We start from the raw sequence: 18,694 nt of genomic DNA, 5'->3' as shown, positions 1-18,694 counted from the left end.
ATTGCATTATTGTTTATCCCAACAAACAGGGCAATGTGTTACTGCAATTATAATTAAACAGCAGCACTGGAATTTAGCAAATGCATACTGTATCTAGGCTTTTCTTGGTGCAGGGGAAATAAGAATATTTCCATCGGTTCATACTGTAGCATGCTAGCATAACATCTTGGGAAGGCTGAAACAAATCCATGTATCTGTTGCAATTAATTCATTAATCAGATGTGACACAAAAATTGCAGACTGCAAGACAGGGCCCTGGATTCAATTTATTCTTTTGACACCATATGGCTCTGTGTAAACAACTTAGTAATATGAAAATATATACTGAGATGAATAGCTAAACCTCTGTTGACTGGCCAGGAATGTACTTTTATAATCCCTTAAAATATGCAGTAGTTTTGGGTGCTACCATGACATAACTAACACTATAAATCCAACCACGAATGTCCTTGCATTCAGTAATTGATACAATGCAGAGAAAGGGTACGTGAACCCTAAAGATATTCACATGTTTCACATACAGTACTTCACTGCAGGTCCTGCCACAAGATTTCATTGGGATTGAGATCCAGACTTTGATTAGGCACTTGTAAAATGCAGAATTTTTTGTTCTGAAGCCAATCTTTTGTTATGACTTTTTGTTATATCACACTGCCACCAGGATCCTTGATGGCTGAGGTGAGCTTCTTTGTTCAAAACCAGTATTTGATTATCGCCAAACATATTACATTTTGTTTCTCATTAAGGCCAAAGTGTTCTACATTTGTCCAGAGAACATTGTTCCAGAAGCCTTGTCGATCAGGTGTGTGCTCTATTTGGAGAGCAGTGGTTTTCTCTTTGCTATGTTTCTTTGAATGTCATTTTTGTTGACTTACAGTAGTTGCGTCATGAACACTCACATTAGCCAAGGTGAGAGTGGCCTGCAGTTCCTTGAATGTTACTCTGGAGTTCTTTGTAACTTCTTTGTTTTTCCAGTTTGTTTTTGGAGAGATTGTGGTAGGTTGACATCTTCTGGGTAGAGCGAATGTGGTCTTGTCCCTTCTCCATTTGTAGACTATCTTGACAGCGGATTGGTTGGGCCCTAGATCCACAAATAGAAATTGTTTTATTGCCCTTTCTGGATCATGAGCTTCAATAACTATGTTATTGCTATGCAATAATTATGCCTTAATTGTGAAGCAAAGCAGGTGTGAGCCTGGTCAGTACCTGGAGTGGAGACTCTTGGGAAAGCTAAGTTTGCAGCTGGAAGAGGCACTAGTGGGGCCAGTAGGGGGCGCCCACCCTGCAGTCTGTGTGGGTCCTAATCCCCCAGTACAGTGAAGGGGACGCTAGACTGTAAGAAAGGCGCCGTCCTTTGGATGAGACATAAAACCGTGGTCCTGACTCCCTGTGGTCAGTAAAAATCACAGGGTGTTTCTCAAAAAGAGTAGGGGTGTTACCCCAGTGTCCTGGCCAAAGTCTTCCTGGCCTTTACCCATCATGGCCTCCTAATAATCCCCGTCTCTGAACTGGCTTCATCACTCTACTCTCCTCCCCACTGAGAGCTGGTGTGTGTGAGCAGACTGGAGCATCATCCAGGTGGGGCTGCACACTGGTGGGGGTGGAGGGGATCCCCATTACCTGTAAAGCGTATTTCCTGTAAAGGAATTATGATTATTATTACTCAGGGCTTTTCTCAGATGGTAGCATGTCTTGCTTCCAGACACCTGTTTGGAGGTGACTGATCTTTATATAGTCTTGAACCTTCCAAACGCAGCCCAGAAAGTGGGCTGAGTTTCCTTAAGTGAGCCAATGAAACTAGAGGTTCACTTACTTTTTCACATCCCCTGTACCTTAATCTCTCCTTGCTTGTTTAATTCACACACCATTTATTCCAGAGAAGGAATTGGTTCACATGCTGTAAACCCTTTAACATTTGTTTTGATTCAACAACGCTATCATGATAAAACTATTAAAACTTCAATTTTTCTCTCTGTGGTTCACAAACGTTTTTCTTGGCATTATAGTTTCTCCAGTTTCACTTGATAACAAAAAAGCTCCAAGTTACATGCTGCACAACAATTGTTATATTTTCCTATCTGAAACATTTACAGCTCTGTTTGAGAACAGGTTTTATTTGATTTGCTTGTGCTCCATTTATAAAAAGAGAAGATTATAGAACACCCTCTTTTCCCTTTGTTTGGAGCACAGATTAGGGCTTTACAAGAAAGCATATTTGTACAAAATATGGAAAATTTAAATTATGCTGAAGCAGCTATTTTAACTTCCTTATCTTACAGAAATCTAGAGGGTTGCATTAGAGAAGACTGAATAAAAAAAGCAATTTAAAAAGCCCATTGAAGAAATGCCAACTGCCTTCTTATTTGTTTTTTCCATTAGTGTTTATTATGAAAACTCGGATTTTCACTTATATAACCTTTATTATGTTTCCTCATTGAAGGCATGGTTATGTTGCACCAAATAAATATTGAACTTCAACTTTGCAATTATTTGTTTCTACAAATACATCGCACAAGTCTACAGAATAATAAGTCTATATATCATTAGAGTGAAAGAAACGTAGCTCTGTTCTTTTTCATTCGACTTTTATTTGCTATGATGTTTTGTGTTTTAATCTCCAAAGTCTGTTTCTAATTTATATTCAATAGCCTGAATAAATATCTAGCTACACAAAATCAGTGGTGTATTTATTAAAATGGGATAATATACTGTAGGTAATTAATATTTTGTAATGCTGAAAACTGTGATGCTTGTATTACTTCTTCAGAGCTAGTTCAGTAATAGCAAATTCCTAATACATGCCTAATTAATAATGTATGGAGAGTGCGTGTTATTCATTCAAACACAACTAACACATGCCTTACAGGTTTCTGCTATTCGAAAATGGTACCACTTTTTCTATAGTATGAGTATAATGTTTTTAAGTAAAAAGACATGTTAAATGAAGCCATCTGTGGCTTAAGGGCAGACTGGAATGGAAGAATTCAGATGCTACTGCTCCCACATTAGTAATTACAGCACATGCTTGTGCAACCATTATCAAGGGACAAATATACATGTTCCTGCTTTTATGTGGTAGATGGTTCTGGAATGGTTCTTCATGAGAGATTACATGAAGATCTAAATGAAACCGTAGAACTTTTAAAATGATAAGCGGGAAGGCAAAAAGATTTCTAGGTTTCATATTTATCTCAAATGAGGAGTACAGTATCTCTTAATCGCTATAAACTCTTTAATGAGGCTGTTGTACATGCTGTCCACAGATACTAAAGAAATCTTTTTCAGCTGGCATGAATGATCCTTTAGTAGGACTAGTGACAATACAAGGCTGCACACAAGCTGTATCACTTTTTATTATAAAAACAGTCCCTTTTTACTCATAAACCCATTTTCTGTCATTCCAAGCACAGTTTAAGATGTCATGAGAGAAATCTGTCCAGACTTGCATCATGGAAGGATTTAGACCTCGGCATGACTCATCAGGATGAGTTAGCAAACCTCCACACACGTCCTTTGAAAAGAAGACACTCAAACTACCATCAGATTTGACATGCAGGAGGAATAAGCAGGTGTGAGTCTGGTCAGTACCTGGATGTGAGACCTCCTGGGGAAAAACTAAGGTTGCTGCTGGAAGAGGTGTTAGTGGGGCCGGCAGGGGGCTCTCACTCTGCGGTCCATGTGGGTCCTAATGCCCCAGTATAGTGACGGGGACACTATACTGTAAATAGGCGCCGTCCTTCGGATGAGATGTAAAACCGAGGTCCTGACTCTCTGTGGTCATTAAAAATCCCAGGGCGTTTCTCAAAAAGAGTAGGGGTGTAACCCCAGCGTCCTGGCCACATTTCCCATTGGCCCTCACCAATCATGGCCTCCTAATAATCCCCATCTATGAATTGGCTTCATTACTCTGGTGAGCGTTCTGGCGCACTATGGCTGCCGTCGCATCATCCAGGTGGGGCTGCACATTGGTGGTGGTGGAGGGGAGTCCCCATTACCTGTAAAGCGCTTTGAGTGGAGTGTCCAGAAAAGCGCTATATAAGTGTAAGCAATTATTATTATTATTATTATTATTATTATAATACCTTTTGATCATACTGATTATCTGACTGTGAAGTAATGCCTCTATCGCTGCAGACCGCTCTACCTCCTGTCACGCCTATCTGCACCTACCTCAAGACACAGAAATGAGTCTATATTTAAAAAAATAAGAATATATATATTCCGCCTTACGACAGTAGACTACTAGAAGCATACTGTAGTGTAATGTGGTTTGATTTCTTTCGTAAGTGCACAGCAAGTTCTGGACGTGTTGTAATGCAATAAAGAAATGGGACGTGGAGGAGGCTGTTTATGTTCTATGTGGCCACACAATCAAGAAGTGATGATGAACCCAGCAACCGTCACTGAGACATTAATGTTTTTCAGTATTTTGACAGTCCCTCACTCTTGGCTGCATGAAGCTTGCTTAAAGGGGAAAACAACACGTTTTTGGTGTTAAATCATGGTTTCCCAAAGAATAAATACAATTCAGGAAACATTAGTAAAGAATGGTTTTTTTTTCAGACTTACTGTGCTTTCCTGCAGGGGTTAAAGGTAGTTTGTAACTGAGATCTGTGGCTCGGTTCCCTATGAAATAAACCTATCAGATTACTTTGGCAGGCTTTGGGGTTATATCAAGTGAATGGGCTGAGACCAAAACTTCTGCCCTTGATTTCCACTGTTATGGCAACATCTTCATCAAGCCATATTCTTACTGAGTGGCAGTCTTGAGGTTTAGTGATCTGGGTGTATCGAGATCTCCCCTCATTAAGGTTGCTGCTGGAAGAGGTGTTAGTGGGTCCAGCAGGGGGCGCTCACCCTGCGGTCCATGTGGGTCCTAATGCCCCATCCTCCTGGTGTGTGGTGAGCGTTCTGGCGCACTATGGCTGCCGTCGCATCATCCAGGTGGTGCTGCACATTGGTGGTGGTGGAGGGGAGTCCCCATTACCTGTAAAGCGCTTTGAGTGGAGTGTCCAGAAAAGCGCTATATAAGTGTAAGCAATTATTATTATTATTATTATTATTATTATTTTTATTATTATTATCATCATTATCAGCGGGTACAGTATGTAAAGAACAGTACAGTGTTTTCAAGGTCCTGAATTGCATGACAGCAGATTTATGTGATGTATTGTGGATGTGGATGATTTCTTAAAATGTTTTCAGTGACATTTACAGACGGTTTCCTCCGTCTACAGTTTTCCTCTTGTTTGTTGAGTAGAAATCTGTGACAAAAGTCACAAAACAGAACTGCACATGGGCAAGGCCGTGTGAAAGGAGGAAGTCCTTTTTGAAATTCTTTTAATAGTAATGCAAGTCGAAAACAGATGAACCACTGCACATGCAAAAAGGGAAGGCATTCGAGTTCCTCGATGTGGCAAGAGGCTGCGAGTCCTGAAGAAGGTATAACAACGTGGCAAGGAGTTTTAGATGTTTATTAGGCTGTAAAGAGGTGTGATACTGAAAGTGTGAAAAATTGGAAAGAAAAAAAACTGGTTTTCTCAATCCAGTCTCTCCGCAGTATCTGGCTGAGCCATCACTCTCACGGCATCGGGCTCTGTCTGGTGGTGCCTGCTGGGAGCTATTTCTGCTCCGATGGCTGTGTGCCACAATCTGACAGACGCCCAGATCCTGGGTGGTCACAACTTTCTCGGCACCGCAGTTCTAAGAGGCTTCTCGTCATATTAAAGTTACACGTCATGTTTTTTTCTGGTTTTTGTTTTGGCAGTTCTCCTGATGAATATCGTAGCTGTTTTCAAGTATAATCAAAAGTGTTCTGACCCTTTCTATGGTGTCCCATTTCGAGAAATGACAATGCAATGTATTCTCGTGTTTTTAGATGTCGTGCTTTATTCAAAGCACGAACGCACAAACTGAAGCCTTCTAAGGGTAAGATGATTTACAGTAAAAGTCAGCGAAACCTAAGGAGAAAAATATTTAACATGTTGATCACATGTACGTATTCAGTTCCATGAGCTCAACACTGGCAGCAACAGGCAGCAAACTGACTGACAGCCACAGGTCATTCTGGGTAAGACTGAGATTGCTGTGATAGTTGCTTGCACTTTCAAGCATACGGTACATGCTAAAATTCTGTTGGTTTGTTTTATTCCTTGTCCATATGATCTGAATCATGACCAAATCTGTAACTGTAACCACCCGATCCATTTGCATACACAGTGTCTTCCATTTCAGTATTTCTCATCTCTCATTCATAGTTATTACTATATTAAAACAGTACGCAACATTTGTCCACAGAACATTAAATGACATCTGCCAGGTAATCACAATTCTTGAATTATGTTGTAGACCTTTTTATGTCCTTTGTCAGCTGTACAGAGTTTGCCAGTCCTCCTCTTTTGCTATCATCTGCTTCCTTGTCTAGTCCCTCATAAGTATACCAGAGTCTAGGAACAAGTAATAGGTTTATTCCATGCTGAAAAAAAGAAGAAAGAGAACACAACGTTTCGACCGTGGAGCCTAGATTATTTATATATTATACAGAGCAGTGATCCCAGTAAAGATCTCTGTAGCATTCTACTAATTACATCACCCCAACCTGAGCATTCACCCATACATTTTCTCTCCATTAACAAGTTCTCAGTCCAAACACAAGCACACCTCAGACAGTCTATGTTCTCCAATTAAGCAATTGTACATTTGGGAGGAATTATAGCATTACTTGCTGACAAACAAAACATACAATTTTGAATGTTGAGTGTATTCATTTTTGGTGTTAAAGATTTCTGGTTTCTCAAGATCTAAATGAAAAAAAATCCACACATCTCCTAAAGTAAAATATCGCTGCTACAGTAATACCGATGACTCCCCTTTTTAAATGTAATGATTGTTTCCTTACGTTTTCATGAAGAGTAATATACGTAAGACCTTCTAGCCTGTAATTATGCGATTGATCCTTTTTATGGCTGGGTGCTACGTTAGGAATGTTCTGCTCATTGGGTGTTACATTGTCTTGAGATAGCTTTAGACGAGTTTTCGTAACATCTTATGAATAACGTCTTTTGTTTCCTTATGTACAATTGGCGGAATACCATCAGGTCCTGTAGGTGTTTCTGCTGCTACACTAATACTACACCTCAGTGAAATATAATGTTATACGTGAGTAATTTTCCTTTCATCGTCAACAAGTTCCCCATGAGTATCCGTTTTTCTTTTCCTTAACTTTTTGCTTGGAGTTGAAATATTAAACAAAGTTTTTGTAATAAATTTTAGCCTTCATTATTTTGTTTCTGTCTTGGCTTTTGATATATTGCAATTCCTGGCATTCCTTTTTGTAATTGCACCTTTTTTTAAAAATCAATTTAAATGTTTTCTTTCTCTTTATATTTTTCTTAATCTCTCCATTTAAACATTTGAAGCCCCTGCTTTCTTACCTTTTATTTTCTTAATCTTTGGATAGGCTCTATATTTCAAGCAGAATTTCTGTAACCTGTTACCATCTCTTCTCTATTGATTCTTTGTGTCCTATTATATCTAGCTTCTCCTAAGCCTTAGTCCTTCATAACCCACTGTGCCTAAATTCAAAACTTTCGTTTTGGACTCTACCTGTACAGTTTAGAAATATAATTCAAACCACGCCTCCATTTCCAAAAGGTTACTCCCACTACTTTTTCTTAACTCTTCCTTTTCATAAAAAACAAGAGATCCATACAAACATATCCTCTGCTTATTCATGTGCAAAATTTCAGTGTCTGCTGCTAACATCCCTGTTGGTCTCCCCACTTTCTATGTAGGAAAATTGAGATCTCCCAAGGGATGTCCACATCCTAAAGTACCTACTGTGGCTATAAACGTAACTGGTATCACCATGACACTTGTCAAAACTCTCTTCTCACTTGAATTTATTTCATGTCCAATAATAAAACACATTTTCATTAGTATAAAACTAGAAAAAGACTAAATCCCCACGTGCAAATTGATATTACAATAGTTTTAAGTGGCACACTTAAAAATATTTAATGTCAAGGTTGTCTTCGCGCGAGAACAATTGCTTTCATCCTTAATTGTCGCTTGCACTGCAATATTTTACTAGGCTAAAAAGTTCAGTTGGTTCCGTCTTTATATGAGATACCGTTTATGGGAAGAGATGGCTGCATATTTAATTTGTGTTCCAGGAAGCCCGGAGTACTATGTGTAAGAACTGCGATCAAATTTCCTTGAGAATAATTCGCTTATGCTGTGCTTTCTGAAGCTTCGCTGTTGCCTCTTGTGATCTCCAAGTTGGTGCTCTGGGGATATTTTCAACAAACATTCTTTCCGTTCAAGAAACGCCTTGTGCAGCTCCTCCTTAGGACGGAGTATCACACCGAGCCGTAGGAAAGACGCGGCGATTACTTTTATCATGTTTTTATTAGCTTTCGCCAAAAAAAAAACATAAAATAATTGTTTAGCAGTATGAGACCTAAAATATTTTGTTTAGAAAAGGAGATGAGCCTGGGCAGTAAATGCAATAAAACATCGCAACAAAAGCACGTCTGCATTTTGGAGACGCTACTCATTTTTTTTTTAATAATCTGCTTATTTTTCTTATGTATTTTAGCTGATATTTTGCACATTGTCTTGTGTCTAGCAGACATAAGCGGGAAAATATCTTTATATTCCTACATTGGTCGTGCCGGCACGCTTCTTTGAGCAGAGTGGACAAAATAAGTGATCGTGAGGTGAAATGACTCATCCACATCGTGAATCACCGAGGGTAAAGTGGGGCCGTCAGGTCAGGTGTTTCTGTAAAGACCACCGTCTCACTTGTTCCATTTCGTGTCATGAATCGGCACGTTGGCAAAATAGAGAGATATCTTGGAATTTGGATCCGAACACAAACACTAAATTGGTCAATTTCAGGGTTGTCTTATGTGGACGTTGGCTTTGATGTGACTTTTTCGTCGGTTAAATCTGGTGAAATAGGCCGACGAGGTGGCACGTTGGCTAGCGCTGGAACCCAGGCGATTCGGGGGGTCCCCCTTAGGGGCTGGGGTGCCCTTGTGTGGAGTTTCTGTGTTTTCCCCGTGTTCGTGTGGGATTGTTTCAGCACCCCACGGTCGAGGCTAATTGCTTCGGGTGGGTGTTTAGAAGTCAGGGGTGTCCAGTCCTGGTCCTGCACGGCCGGTGTGTCTGCAGGGTTTCAGGGTCTCTGGGAAGGGCGCTATAAAAGCGGCAGCACGCGGAAAGCCGGGAAAAGGTGTTCAAGTTGTCGTTCAGAAGCAGAGCTGGACACCCTGCTGTAAACCGTGTGTGTGTGGGCGCCCCGCATTGAACCGCTAACTTCAGATGAAGCGGATAAACATGGTGGTTTTATGATATTGTTAAATTGTGCACCTTAGGAGATTCGAAATTCTTAAAATCGATCTTAAATTCGATTTTTTTTCGACTCAAGGATTATTTTGCATCGAATGCCAGATACGATTTTTTTCAAGCCTCTCCCTAACGAAATCAGCATACCATGATAAAATCTTCATCGCCTGAGAAAAAATGCCACAAATAAGCGCCTCAGACTAAAACCAGTTGACTTATTTTTCGTCTATCTTTACCTCAGCAAGGAAAACAGGAACCCAAGGCAAAGGTTTTCTGTCTGTGCATGCTGAACACAAACGCGTTAACGTTCCTATTCACTTGGGATACTTCACGCTTGGAAAGATATCCATGTTTTTAAACTGCAGTACTAGTATTTATTTCGCAACATTCTGCCCGAAGGTCTTTTCAGCACTGGACAGCTCATTCTCTCTACCTAACCTGCCCCCGGTGAAGTGATTGACAGAAGAAATGGCCATTCGCGAGTCAAGGACACTATAAGAACCCTATAAGATGATGAAGGAGACGGGATTTAAGAGCAATTGGTTCTTGCCGTCCCGCTGGTTTAGTTACAGCTTGTTGTAAGCCGAAGAGGGCGGAGTGTGTTTGTTATTGAAGTGTGAGAGGGGTACGGCTCTCTGCGCATAAGTAATCCGATGGGTTTTTTTTTGCTTTTTCAATTTTAGCACCCTGGGTTAAAGCATTGATAGATACGAAGGGCTACGTGCGAAATACAAGGCTTTTCCAGCAGGAGCGGGGATGTGCTTCTTAAACGGACTCCAAAAACACCTTTTAATGAAAATCATTGACTAACGGAGAGAGACGTAAGCGAGCTAACTATAGCATCTCTGAGAAAAGGATGTGACCCGCTGTCCTCGCCGTATTTTCAAGAAGAGCTAAAAAGAGAGAGAACTGCATTCCCTTATCCACAGGTGAATATATCTCAATTCGCTAACTGAAGAATAGCATTTCCTTCTTCGTAAGCAGCTTTGGTGGGAATAAACTGTGACTTCAACAAGGTACAACGATATGGCTGTTTTCCTGTTTTATTTACTCTTGCAAACGGGATTTGTTATTGGATCAAATCATGGATTTATGGGGTGGGCAGCTTACCCCGGGCACTCGGCAATTAAGGACAAGAAGCCTATCTACAACAGTCACATTAACACTGAACCACAGTATTACGCGTCTTCGACGAAACCAGCAAACGAGCGCTCCGTCGTATTACAGAAAATCGTAGAAGATCTTCCAGAGGTTGTAAAGGCTTTTTTTCATACTGGGGATTCTTCCACGCTGAAACACGCCAACTGCTCTCGGCGAAGCGAGCTGGGCATCCTCCGAAACGCATCGTACCTGGCTTCTCCTTATCCCCTCCACAGCGTGCTTGATACTGTGATGCACGCCACCAACTTCCTCAACATGATCTTGCAGGCGAACAGGTCAAGAGAGCAAAACCTGAGAGGCGACATTGAATGGTACCACGCGTTAGTGAGGAGCATTTTGGAAGGCGATCCCCAAATCCATCGAGCCGTGGTCACCTTCAACGTCAAGCCTCTGTCGTCCGGTCCCCAGGTCTTTCTGCAGGCGACGAGAACGGGCGGCGAGATTGTCCTGCAGGACCTTTCGACGACGGCTCACCATCACCTGAAAAACAAGACGGCCGAAACACAGTGGTATAACGAGTTCAAAAACGGAAAGAAGCCCCGCTTGCTTCGACGAGTTTTGCAACAAGAACTAAAGCCGGCAGATTCCTTCTCGAGAAAGGGGGACACGTACGTCGTTGATAAAACTCAAATAAAGTGGTCAGACCCTTACTTGGAGTGTGAAAAAGGAAATTATATCCCCCGCTGGCTTCTGACTTTGTCGGCTGGGTTTTACGGACTCAAGTCAAATATGGCTCCTGAATTCAGGTATGTGTAAACTTAATCTGAAACATATATACAGTATATAGTCTCAAAGTTAGTTGGTAAATCAATTCAGAACTATTGTGATGAAACTTTGCATATCTTGGTATGCATACATTACGATTAACCCATACAATATACCATCGCATACCTTATATAGAGTACAGTAATTTCCATGAAATAACTGATTTTGAGTTTGTGATATGAATAATTAGTCAGGTCTGATTTTAAGAACTTTTTTCTAACGGCAAGTAGAATCTGACAGTTATCTCCTGCAAAAAGTGCAATTAGATGTTTATTTTGTCGTTGTCCTGATGGACTAAGGATTTAAACTGAATTGCAACACAGAGTTTTCCGAACAGTGCTTTGCCATTTTAAACCATTTTAAGGCCACATAAAGAATACTGAATCAAGGCGGGCAAATATGCAGGGCTCACTCAGAGTGAATGCGGCGAGGCTGTTCTCCGGAGCGCACGCAGAGCCCTCTGCGCGGAGCTGTGGTTTTTTTCAGGGGTGTAACTGTACTGACAGCGCACTTAAGCCGTGGTAAGGCAGGTGCCGAGCTAAAAATAACAGTTGGGCTCCAACCACACGTCAGTGATCAGAGTGACCGAAAATCCACATTTATTTTCGAGCTCTCTCTTTCTCGGTTTCGATATATTTTCTCTTCCCAGATACGTATGCAAAAATACGATAAACCTATTTAATGCTCTCACGTATTTCCACCAGATGTTGAACGAAAGCTGTTCGTTCAAGTATAAAGTGACGTTTCATTCACGCACCCTTTTTATCCGGTTGATATGATGCTTGAAATGTGTTAAACCGGGGGACAGATTCACAGTCCCCACTTTCTTGACATACAATGATGGATTGGCAAGTACTGAAATACCCTTAATAACGTTATCTTGAAGACGATTTCATACAGTATACGTTCTTTGATCTTTCGTACATTTTTTTCCCTGACGCACTGAAACATTCGGGTGTGTGAGTTACAGTATGCTTAGTGCAGAGACTCGCCTTCCGTACTCGATATCCGGAAACAAAATACCTCTCGGTAGATTTGAATTTGTGTTTTCTACATCAGGGTAATGTGTCATGAATGCATTTCGAGAAACACTAGTTAAGAAACTAAACACGGAACATACAAGCTTACAAAATGGTGAGGGGAGCAATACATGAGATACACATAAAATAATAAGAAAGGAAGATGACAGACAACAGTATTTGTTGATAGACAACAAGTATCCTGAAACCATACTTCTCATTTCTTTCGCACAAGTACAGTGGAGGATGTGAATAATATTAACAGTGTAATATTACTAGTACCAGTGGCACATTTTTTCAAAACTATAACTTGTCTCAAGAGTTACTTATCTCAGCCACAATATTTTAATATGAATTTGAGCTGTAATTATTTAGCACAAAACTAAACGCTTAGATCAGGTGCAATTTGAAATGGTAAGTCAGTATACCAATGAGAAATCCCGAAGTTTCTTGCTTCACAGGAAGGTTTGTTTCACATTTTCTGAAATTGTTACACAATGTGGAGACATATATCAGAAGGGTGAAAATATAGCTGTAAAGAGAGTGATAATGCTGTGTTATCAGTTGAAGTTAATGTTACCATTATAAGGTAACTTTCTTTGAAAATGAAGTACATTTTGAAGCCTTGTGCAAAGCTTTGTAAACTGTCTTACAAATGTCTAGCCTATCTCTCTGTTGGGCTCTGATTCAGTGAAGGGCCTGTCGTGGAACTTCTTCCTAGTGGGACGTTCTGCAAACTTTATGATGGCAAATCACCCACTGTTTCATTTTTTAAACAAAATCCGAATTTCCAACTGGGGATTTTAAACGAGGAATTGGCGATGAAACGTTTAGAACCTCTTTGGTTCTGTGAGTTAAAAGTTCCAAAAAGTACCACGAGTGTTTAATTTGAGCACTTTCAGGGGGAATCTTCCTTGAGATCTGATCCTGCACTTTTGCTCATTGGCTATTGTTAATAGATCAGGACTATTACATCATTTGTGTTCAAGAGGTCCTTTTGTGACGTCACACTGGGTCATGCACATGACTGCAAGGATTGGACTAACTGTATTTTGTTGGATTTCACTGACTGCTGTAATCTACTCCTCAAGCATTTTACAGCCCGACTTAAGCCCCAGGAACAGAGCCACTTCTGTTATAATCCTGGAAGTGAGCATTACTCTGCCTGAATGCCTGAATATGACATCGTTCGAAGCTGAATTTCCTCCTAATTGAACTGAAGGTAGTGAGGAATATTGGAATGTAGCTCCTACAGCCAGAGGCTGTTGTATGGTGTGCTTATCATGAAGTTGGTCACCCAGAAAGAAATTGCAGACAACATACTGCACACTAAGCCTTTACAGGTCATATGTTTCTGTCTTTGTCATAAAGCAACTATGAAAGATCACAAACCCAACAACCAGAATCAAGTGTTAACTCTCTGTATTGATGGTATTGTGATTATCTTCATTCAGACACCTAAAGGAGACACAAAGGTAACAAGGCTGCTGGTATGAGTAACAGCTGGGAACCTTTACCTGGAGTCTCTAGAGCTTCAGCCAACCTTTAATACCACTGTTCTCCAAGAGTCAGTGTGCTTCGGCAGGGCCAGTAGGCAAATCCTTCAGGCAATAAACTTGTTAACCATCGATGTTGGATGGATCATCATAATTGTAACAATGTAATGGTGTATCATGCAGTCATTTGGTATGCCAGATACAATACACTTAAAACTGTAAGTTGCACTTAAAAAAAAGAATGAACATTCAAGTACTCTCCAGAGTACATCCATTAAAATGTGTGACTTTTAATAGTTCACTTGCATAGAGTATCGTCTTGCACGTCAGTGTGGACAGGCATCATTTTAGTATATTTGCTTCACTTGAATGGTGGACGCCTTGGCGATGCTAAGCCAGTTCGGGAATTCACCTTGCACTGACTCACACTAATGTGGAGCTGTTGACACGAGGCCAGATTGTGTAGTGACAATCTGAAAGAGTGAAACAATAGGGGTGTGGGTAAATTCATATGCTGTTCGGACGAGAAGTAGATGCTTTTAGAGGGGCTTGGGTTAATGCCTGCAATGCCTTTATTACTTTGAGTCATCCACCTACTATGTATTGGTCACTGTCATGTTACTGTATAGTGTAACACACTTTACTTCTGGTACTGTTCCAGAGATACACATAGGGGGGGGGGGGGGGTAGGGGGTAGAACACCTTGGTGTACAGTCAGGGCTTTGTAGTGTATGATAGTATGCTTGCCTTCAGCAGCTATGATTAGTGATCAGGATTTAGGTAAAGCTCCACTGTGGACTACTTACCCAGTCATATTTTGACCATATCATGTTTTTAAAATCAAACTGGTGAATGTAGAAAGTGCAGAATATGTATTTAATGTTGCTAAAAATTGATGGATGGAAGTATGTTGTAAAATACCGTATGAGGAAATGTGGACGACAATGGCAATATAATATAAAAAAAGTATGTACTGTACTGTAAGTGGTACATCCATATGCAACCTTAATATATTAAAATAAATACAAATATGCATTGAATATTCACCCACAATGCTCACCACTAAATCCGACTTTCCTGCCAGCAGGAAATGAAAATGAAAATCCACAAGCCTACCTCTGCATATCATCTTTCCATATTTCCTCCTGATTCTGACTCTCTACACATTGAGAAATGTGTGCAGGTGAGAGGGCCAACGCACAGGTAAAGTGCGCTTGTACTGACAGCGTGCAGGTCTGCCAGTTGTGATCAACGCCCCTATACCTGGGCTCAGGGGAACAGAGGGAATGTACTTGGCTTATCTGGCCAGCTGGCACAAGGCAGTTCAAAGACATTTAGAGTGTTCGGGTTCCATCGAATTGCCATCACTAGACTTCAGCTGCACTGTCGACTGACAGGACGCACCTGTGATCAATCCAGTCATGGTCAGTCTTGTGTGTCGACCCAATGAGGAGACTTTCAGATTGAGAAGGACAGCTTGAGGGATTGCTGTGGCTGCCTCTTCCATTGGGTGTCAAGGAATACCCACAAGCCACAGGAATCACAGTCATTGAGTACCCGTATGGGAAACATCCTGACTCACTCTAGTTGTGATACAGCAGTGAAGTTTGTATATCGACATAGATGAAAGCCTGGTCAATTTTGGCAAGGTGTGGTGATTTATTACACATTAACTGTAGGTACAGTATAATCCTTTCATCTCTAAATGTTGTCTATTGATATTGTCACATGTCTAAATGCACTTAAAGCTTTCTGTGTAGATCAGTGATCAGTGTTATGCTTACTGCTTCAATGCCCCAAGCTAGATCCTGCACAATGAGTTGGATGGGTGTGTAGATCATGTCAATGCCAAATGCCACTTGATATCAGAGTTAATCCAACAGTTGTTTTAAGATTGGTATGTTTTAAGAATATCATAACTATACTCAATAAGCAATATGTCTCCTAAGCTAGGCTACCTAGTCAGAATGCTTGTTGTTGAGTTCATGGTGTCAATATCCTTTATTCATCATTTACCTAGGGGAACAGTATCTAACTCCATGGCTCCCATGTGCAGCCTTCTAATTCATTGTCAGGGACTTGTTAACAAAGGATGAAATGATGTTCCATCCAGAACATATAGATGAAAAAAATGACTTCGTTCTGTCTGATGCTTGTTTTGAATATCAGTTTATATTTGTCACCTAATTCTATATATTGAATGTAGCAGTGGTTCCCAGTCCCGGTTCTGGAGCAGCACTGTTTTTGCTGGATTTTATTCCAGATGAACTCTAAATTTCTACTGCTAATTGAAGAATGAATTGATCTCCTTGCTTTGTTCGGAGCTGTACTTAACTTGTTTTTGCGGTCAGTCCTGAGCCTCAGAAACACCTGGCCTCAAAGATGCACCTTTCTAACGTCATCAGCATACAGAACTTTACACAGCCTCTCGTCAGCTTGTTTTGCTGCTGTTTCTCATGAAACAGTTCATGTCCAGACATGGGCGCCCCTGTATCTGGCTTCAGGGAAAGAGGGAGGGAAAGTATTTGGGGAATTTTGCCGGCTGGCACAAGGCAATTCTGTCACGATCGTTACTCCTCCTCTTAAGGGTGCTCCAGCCCTTCCTCGTTCTCTCCCATTACCCACACCTGTGCCTTGTTTCAGCTCCCCCTTAAAAGCCAGACGCAAACGTCACCCAAGGCTCCTCATTGAATCCCGTTTCGTGAGAGCCCGGGTCCTGCTGCGTCTGGCTCTGTCATGGTTTTAACCTTCTGTTCCTGGTCCCTCCCCGCCGGTCCCGACCCGGTTCATGGTTTTGATTCCCTCGGATGGATCTTCTGGCATTGGACACTACCTTCTGTCTTGGATTACCCGTTTGGATTTTCTCATAGATTGTTCACCCCGGATTCACTCCCCCTGGACACCTGCACCCCTTGGACACGCCCCCTGTCTCCATACCCTCTCCTGCATGACTTTTTCCCCAGTGTTTCCTCACAATTCTGGATCATGTCGTCTGCATAGGGCCCGGAAAGAACCGTTCGTGACAAATTCAAAGAGGACTCACTCTCCATCAGATCCCCATCACTAAACCTCAGCTGCACAATCTAGGTCGGACAGCTTCGACCTTGAGTGTTGTTCCCCGTTGTCTTCTTCCTTTCCTTCTGAAAGGTGCAAATGGTTACCTTTTCTCAGACAACGCACCTGCAGAGCCGAACACATATTCCCCAAATAGGAAACTGAAATCAATTAGCCTTCTGATTAAGAACCCGACTGGAGCAAAACTCAGAAGAGACAGCGTTCCTTCAGGACCAGGGTTGGGAAACAGCATGTGGTAAAGTATTTCACCTACAGTATATACTGTAGTAAATTGCTTTAAATCCGTGCTGCCTTTCGCAGCGTTAGGATTTTAGAGGGATTCTGCAATGAATTGACCAGAGATAGGATGGGGAAAGCTCTCATGCCTCTCCCATTTAGCATTTAGCATTTGTCCCCTTAAATGATGTTTCTGGATGACATGTCACCCGCTGCTGCCCAGGGCAGGTCAGACACTGCCTCCTTCCTCCCTCGCCCTTGTGCCAGACGGGCCATCCGCTCGGCCCCAGGTCATCACCCACCTCCCTTTTTGACAGCCGCAGGTACGTAGTGGGTGTCAAGCGCTGCCTCTCGCAGGTGTCACTTCAAACCCATCGCCAGCCAATGAATGAGTGAGTGGATCCAGCCTGATTTCAGTCTTGCCCAGGTGCTACGGGACTGCCTGTCACGTACCTTTGCGCTGGAGACACCCTGATCTACTTTGGAGTACAGATTGCAATGTAAAAAAAATGATTAAATGAAAATCAATTTTCGTGATATATTATTTTTTATCGCGTATGGATCCGATAAGGTACACGCTACTGTGTAAGATGCAACCACTAAATGAGTGATACCAGAAGCTACTGTTGCTGGAAGTATTTTGCTGTTCTAGACTTCCCTCCCTCTGAAAACACACATACAGACTGATGCGTTTGTTTTCTTTACTCTCACAAGAGTTTCCTGAATCTGAGTTAACATTTGAATTTTCAAGCATCTCTGTCTCATTCGTCCATTTTATTTTAAATCTTTTTGTTTTTGCGTCCTGTAATTTCAAGTTAGTATCGCTTTCTCCCTGTAGGTTCTTAATATTTTGTATTGCATCTCCCTACGTTTTTATCAATGCTGTGAATTTCATTATTTCCAGTTTTAATAACAACGTTGTGCCATCTGTGAAACTGTCTATATTTAAACATTGATATTAAAAATAAAACATGGAGAGAATAGATTTCAAGTATTAAATAATAAGACACAATTTATACAAATGTGTATTTTTTTGAACTTGTGTGGTAATATTAGGACTTCAATTTTAGTTTTATACCCGATCTACGAAGTGATAGATAACTTCATTGTTGCCCTTTACAGAGCAGCCATGTCTTTAAATAGTTGGTATAGAACCTCTGGCATGAATAGAAAGTCTTTGCACAGACTGATTTAAAAAAATATTATAGGTAACATATAAATCTGGTCACGCAAGTACCTGGAGGTAGGCTCTTATATCTCATTCCAAAGCATTTCTCTGGTTCTTCATAGATTTGAAGACTGAGCTTTTACAACAACCAGATTTCATGGCATAAAAGTTATTTATTTTTTTAATAATTTTCCTTTTGCATTGTACAGTATAAACCAGCCCAGTATGCCACAAGCCAATACAGTCCATTTGATCTTGAAACATTCTCTGCTTATGTAGAGTTCTAGTGTACTGAATTAAAACAAATAATGGAAGAAATGTATTGTATGTAATGTTTGTACTGTATTCATATACAGTACATACACATTTAAAATATTTTACCTAACTTTCACTATGTGATTGAAAATTGGAATTCGACTCTCTTTCCCTAGCACAGAGTCCAT

At 41.0% G+C, this 18,694-nt stretch overlaps 1 protein-coding gene across 2 annotated transcripts in view; it reads left to right on the top strand.

Annotated features, from left to right (window-relative positions):
• The first annotated feature begins 9,940 nt into the window (after positions 1-9,940).
• Positions 9,941-18,694, top strand: part of gpr158a (G protein-coupled receptor 158a) — a 128,137-nt gene continuing 119,383 nt past the window's right edge. For both annotated transcript variants that reach the window (XM_006634128.3, XM_015354046.2), the window contains exon 1: positions 9,941-11,258. In XM_006634128.3, coding sequence (XP_006634191.2) covers positions 10,378-11,258 — 881 coding nt within the window. In that variant the 5' untranslated portion in view covers positions 9,941-10,377. The remainder of the gene's footprint in view (positions 11,259-18,694) is intronic.

The sequence above is a fragment of the Lepisosteus oculatus genome, chromosome 6 (assembly GCF_040954835.1).
Source record: "Lepisosteus oculatus isolate fLepOcu1 chromosome 6, fLepOcu1.hap2, whole genome shotgun sequence".
Taxonomy (NCBI): Eukaryota; Metazoa; Chordata; class Actinopteri; order Semionotiformes; family Lepisosteidae; genus Lepisosteus; species Lepisosteus oculatus.
This window is presented reverse-complemented; position numbering and strand designations above follow the sequence as displayed.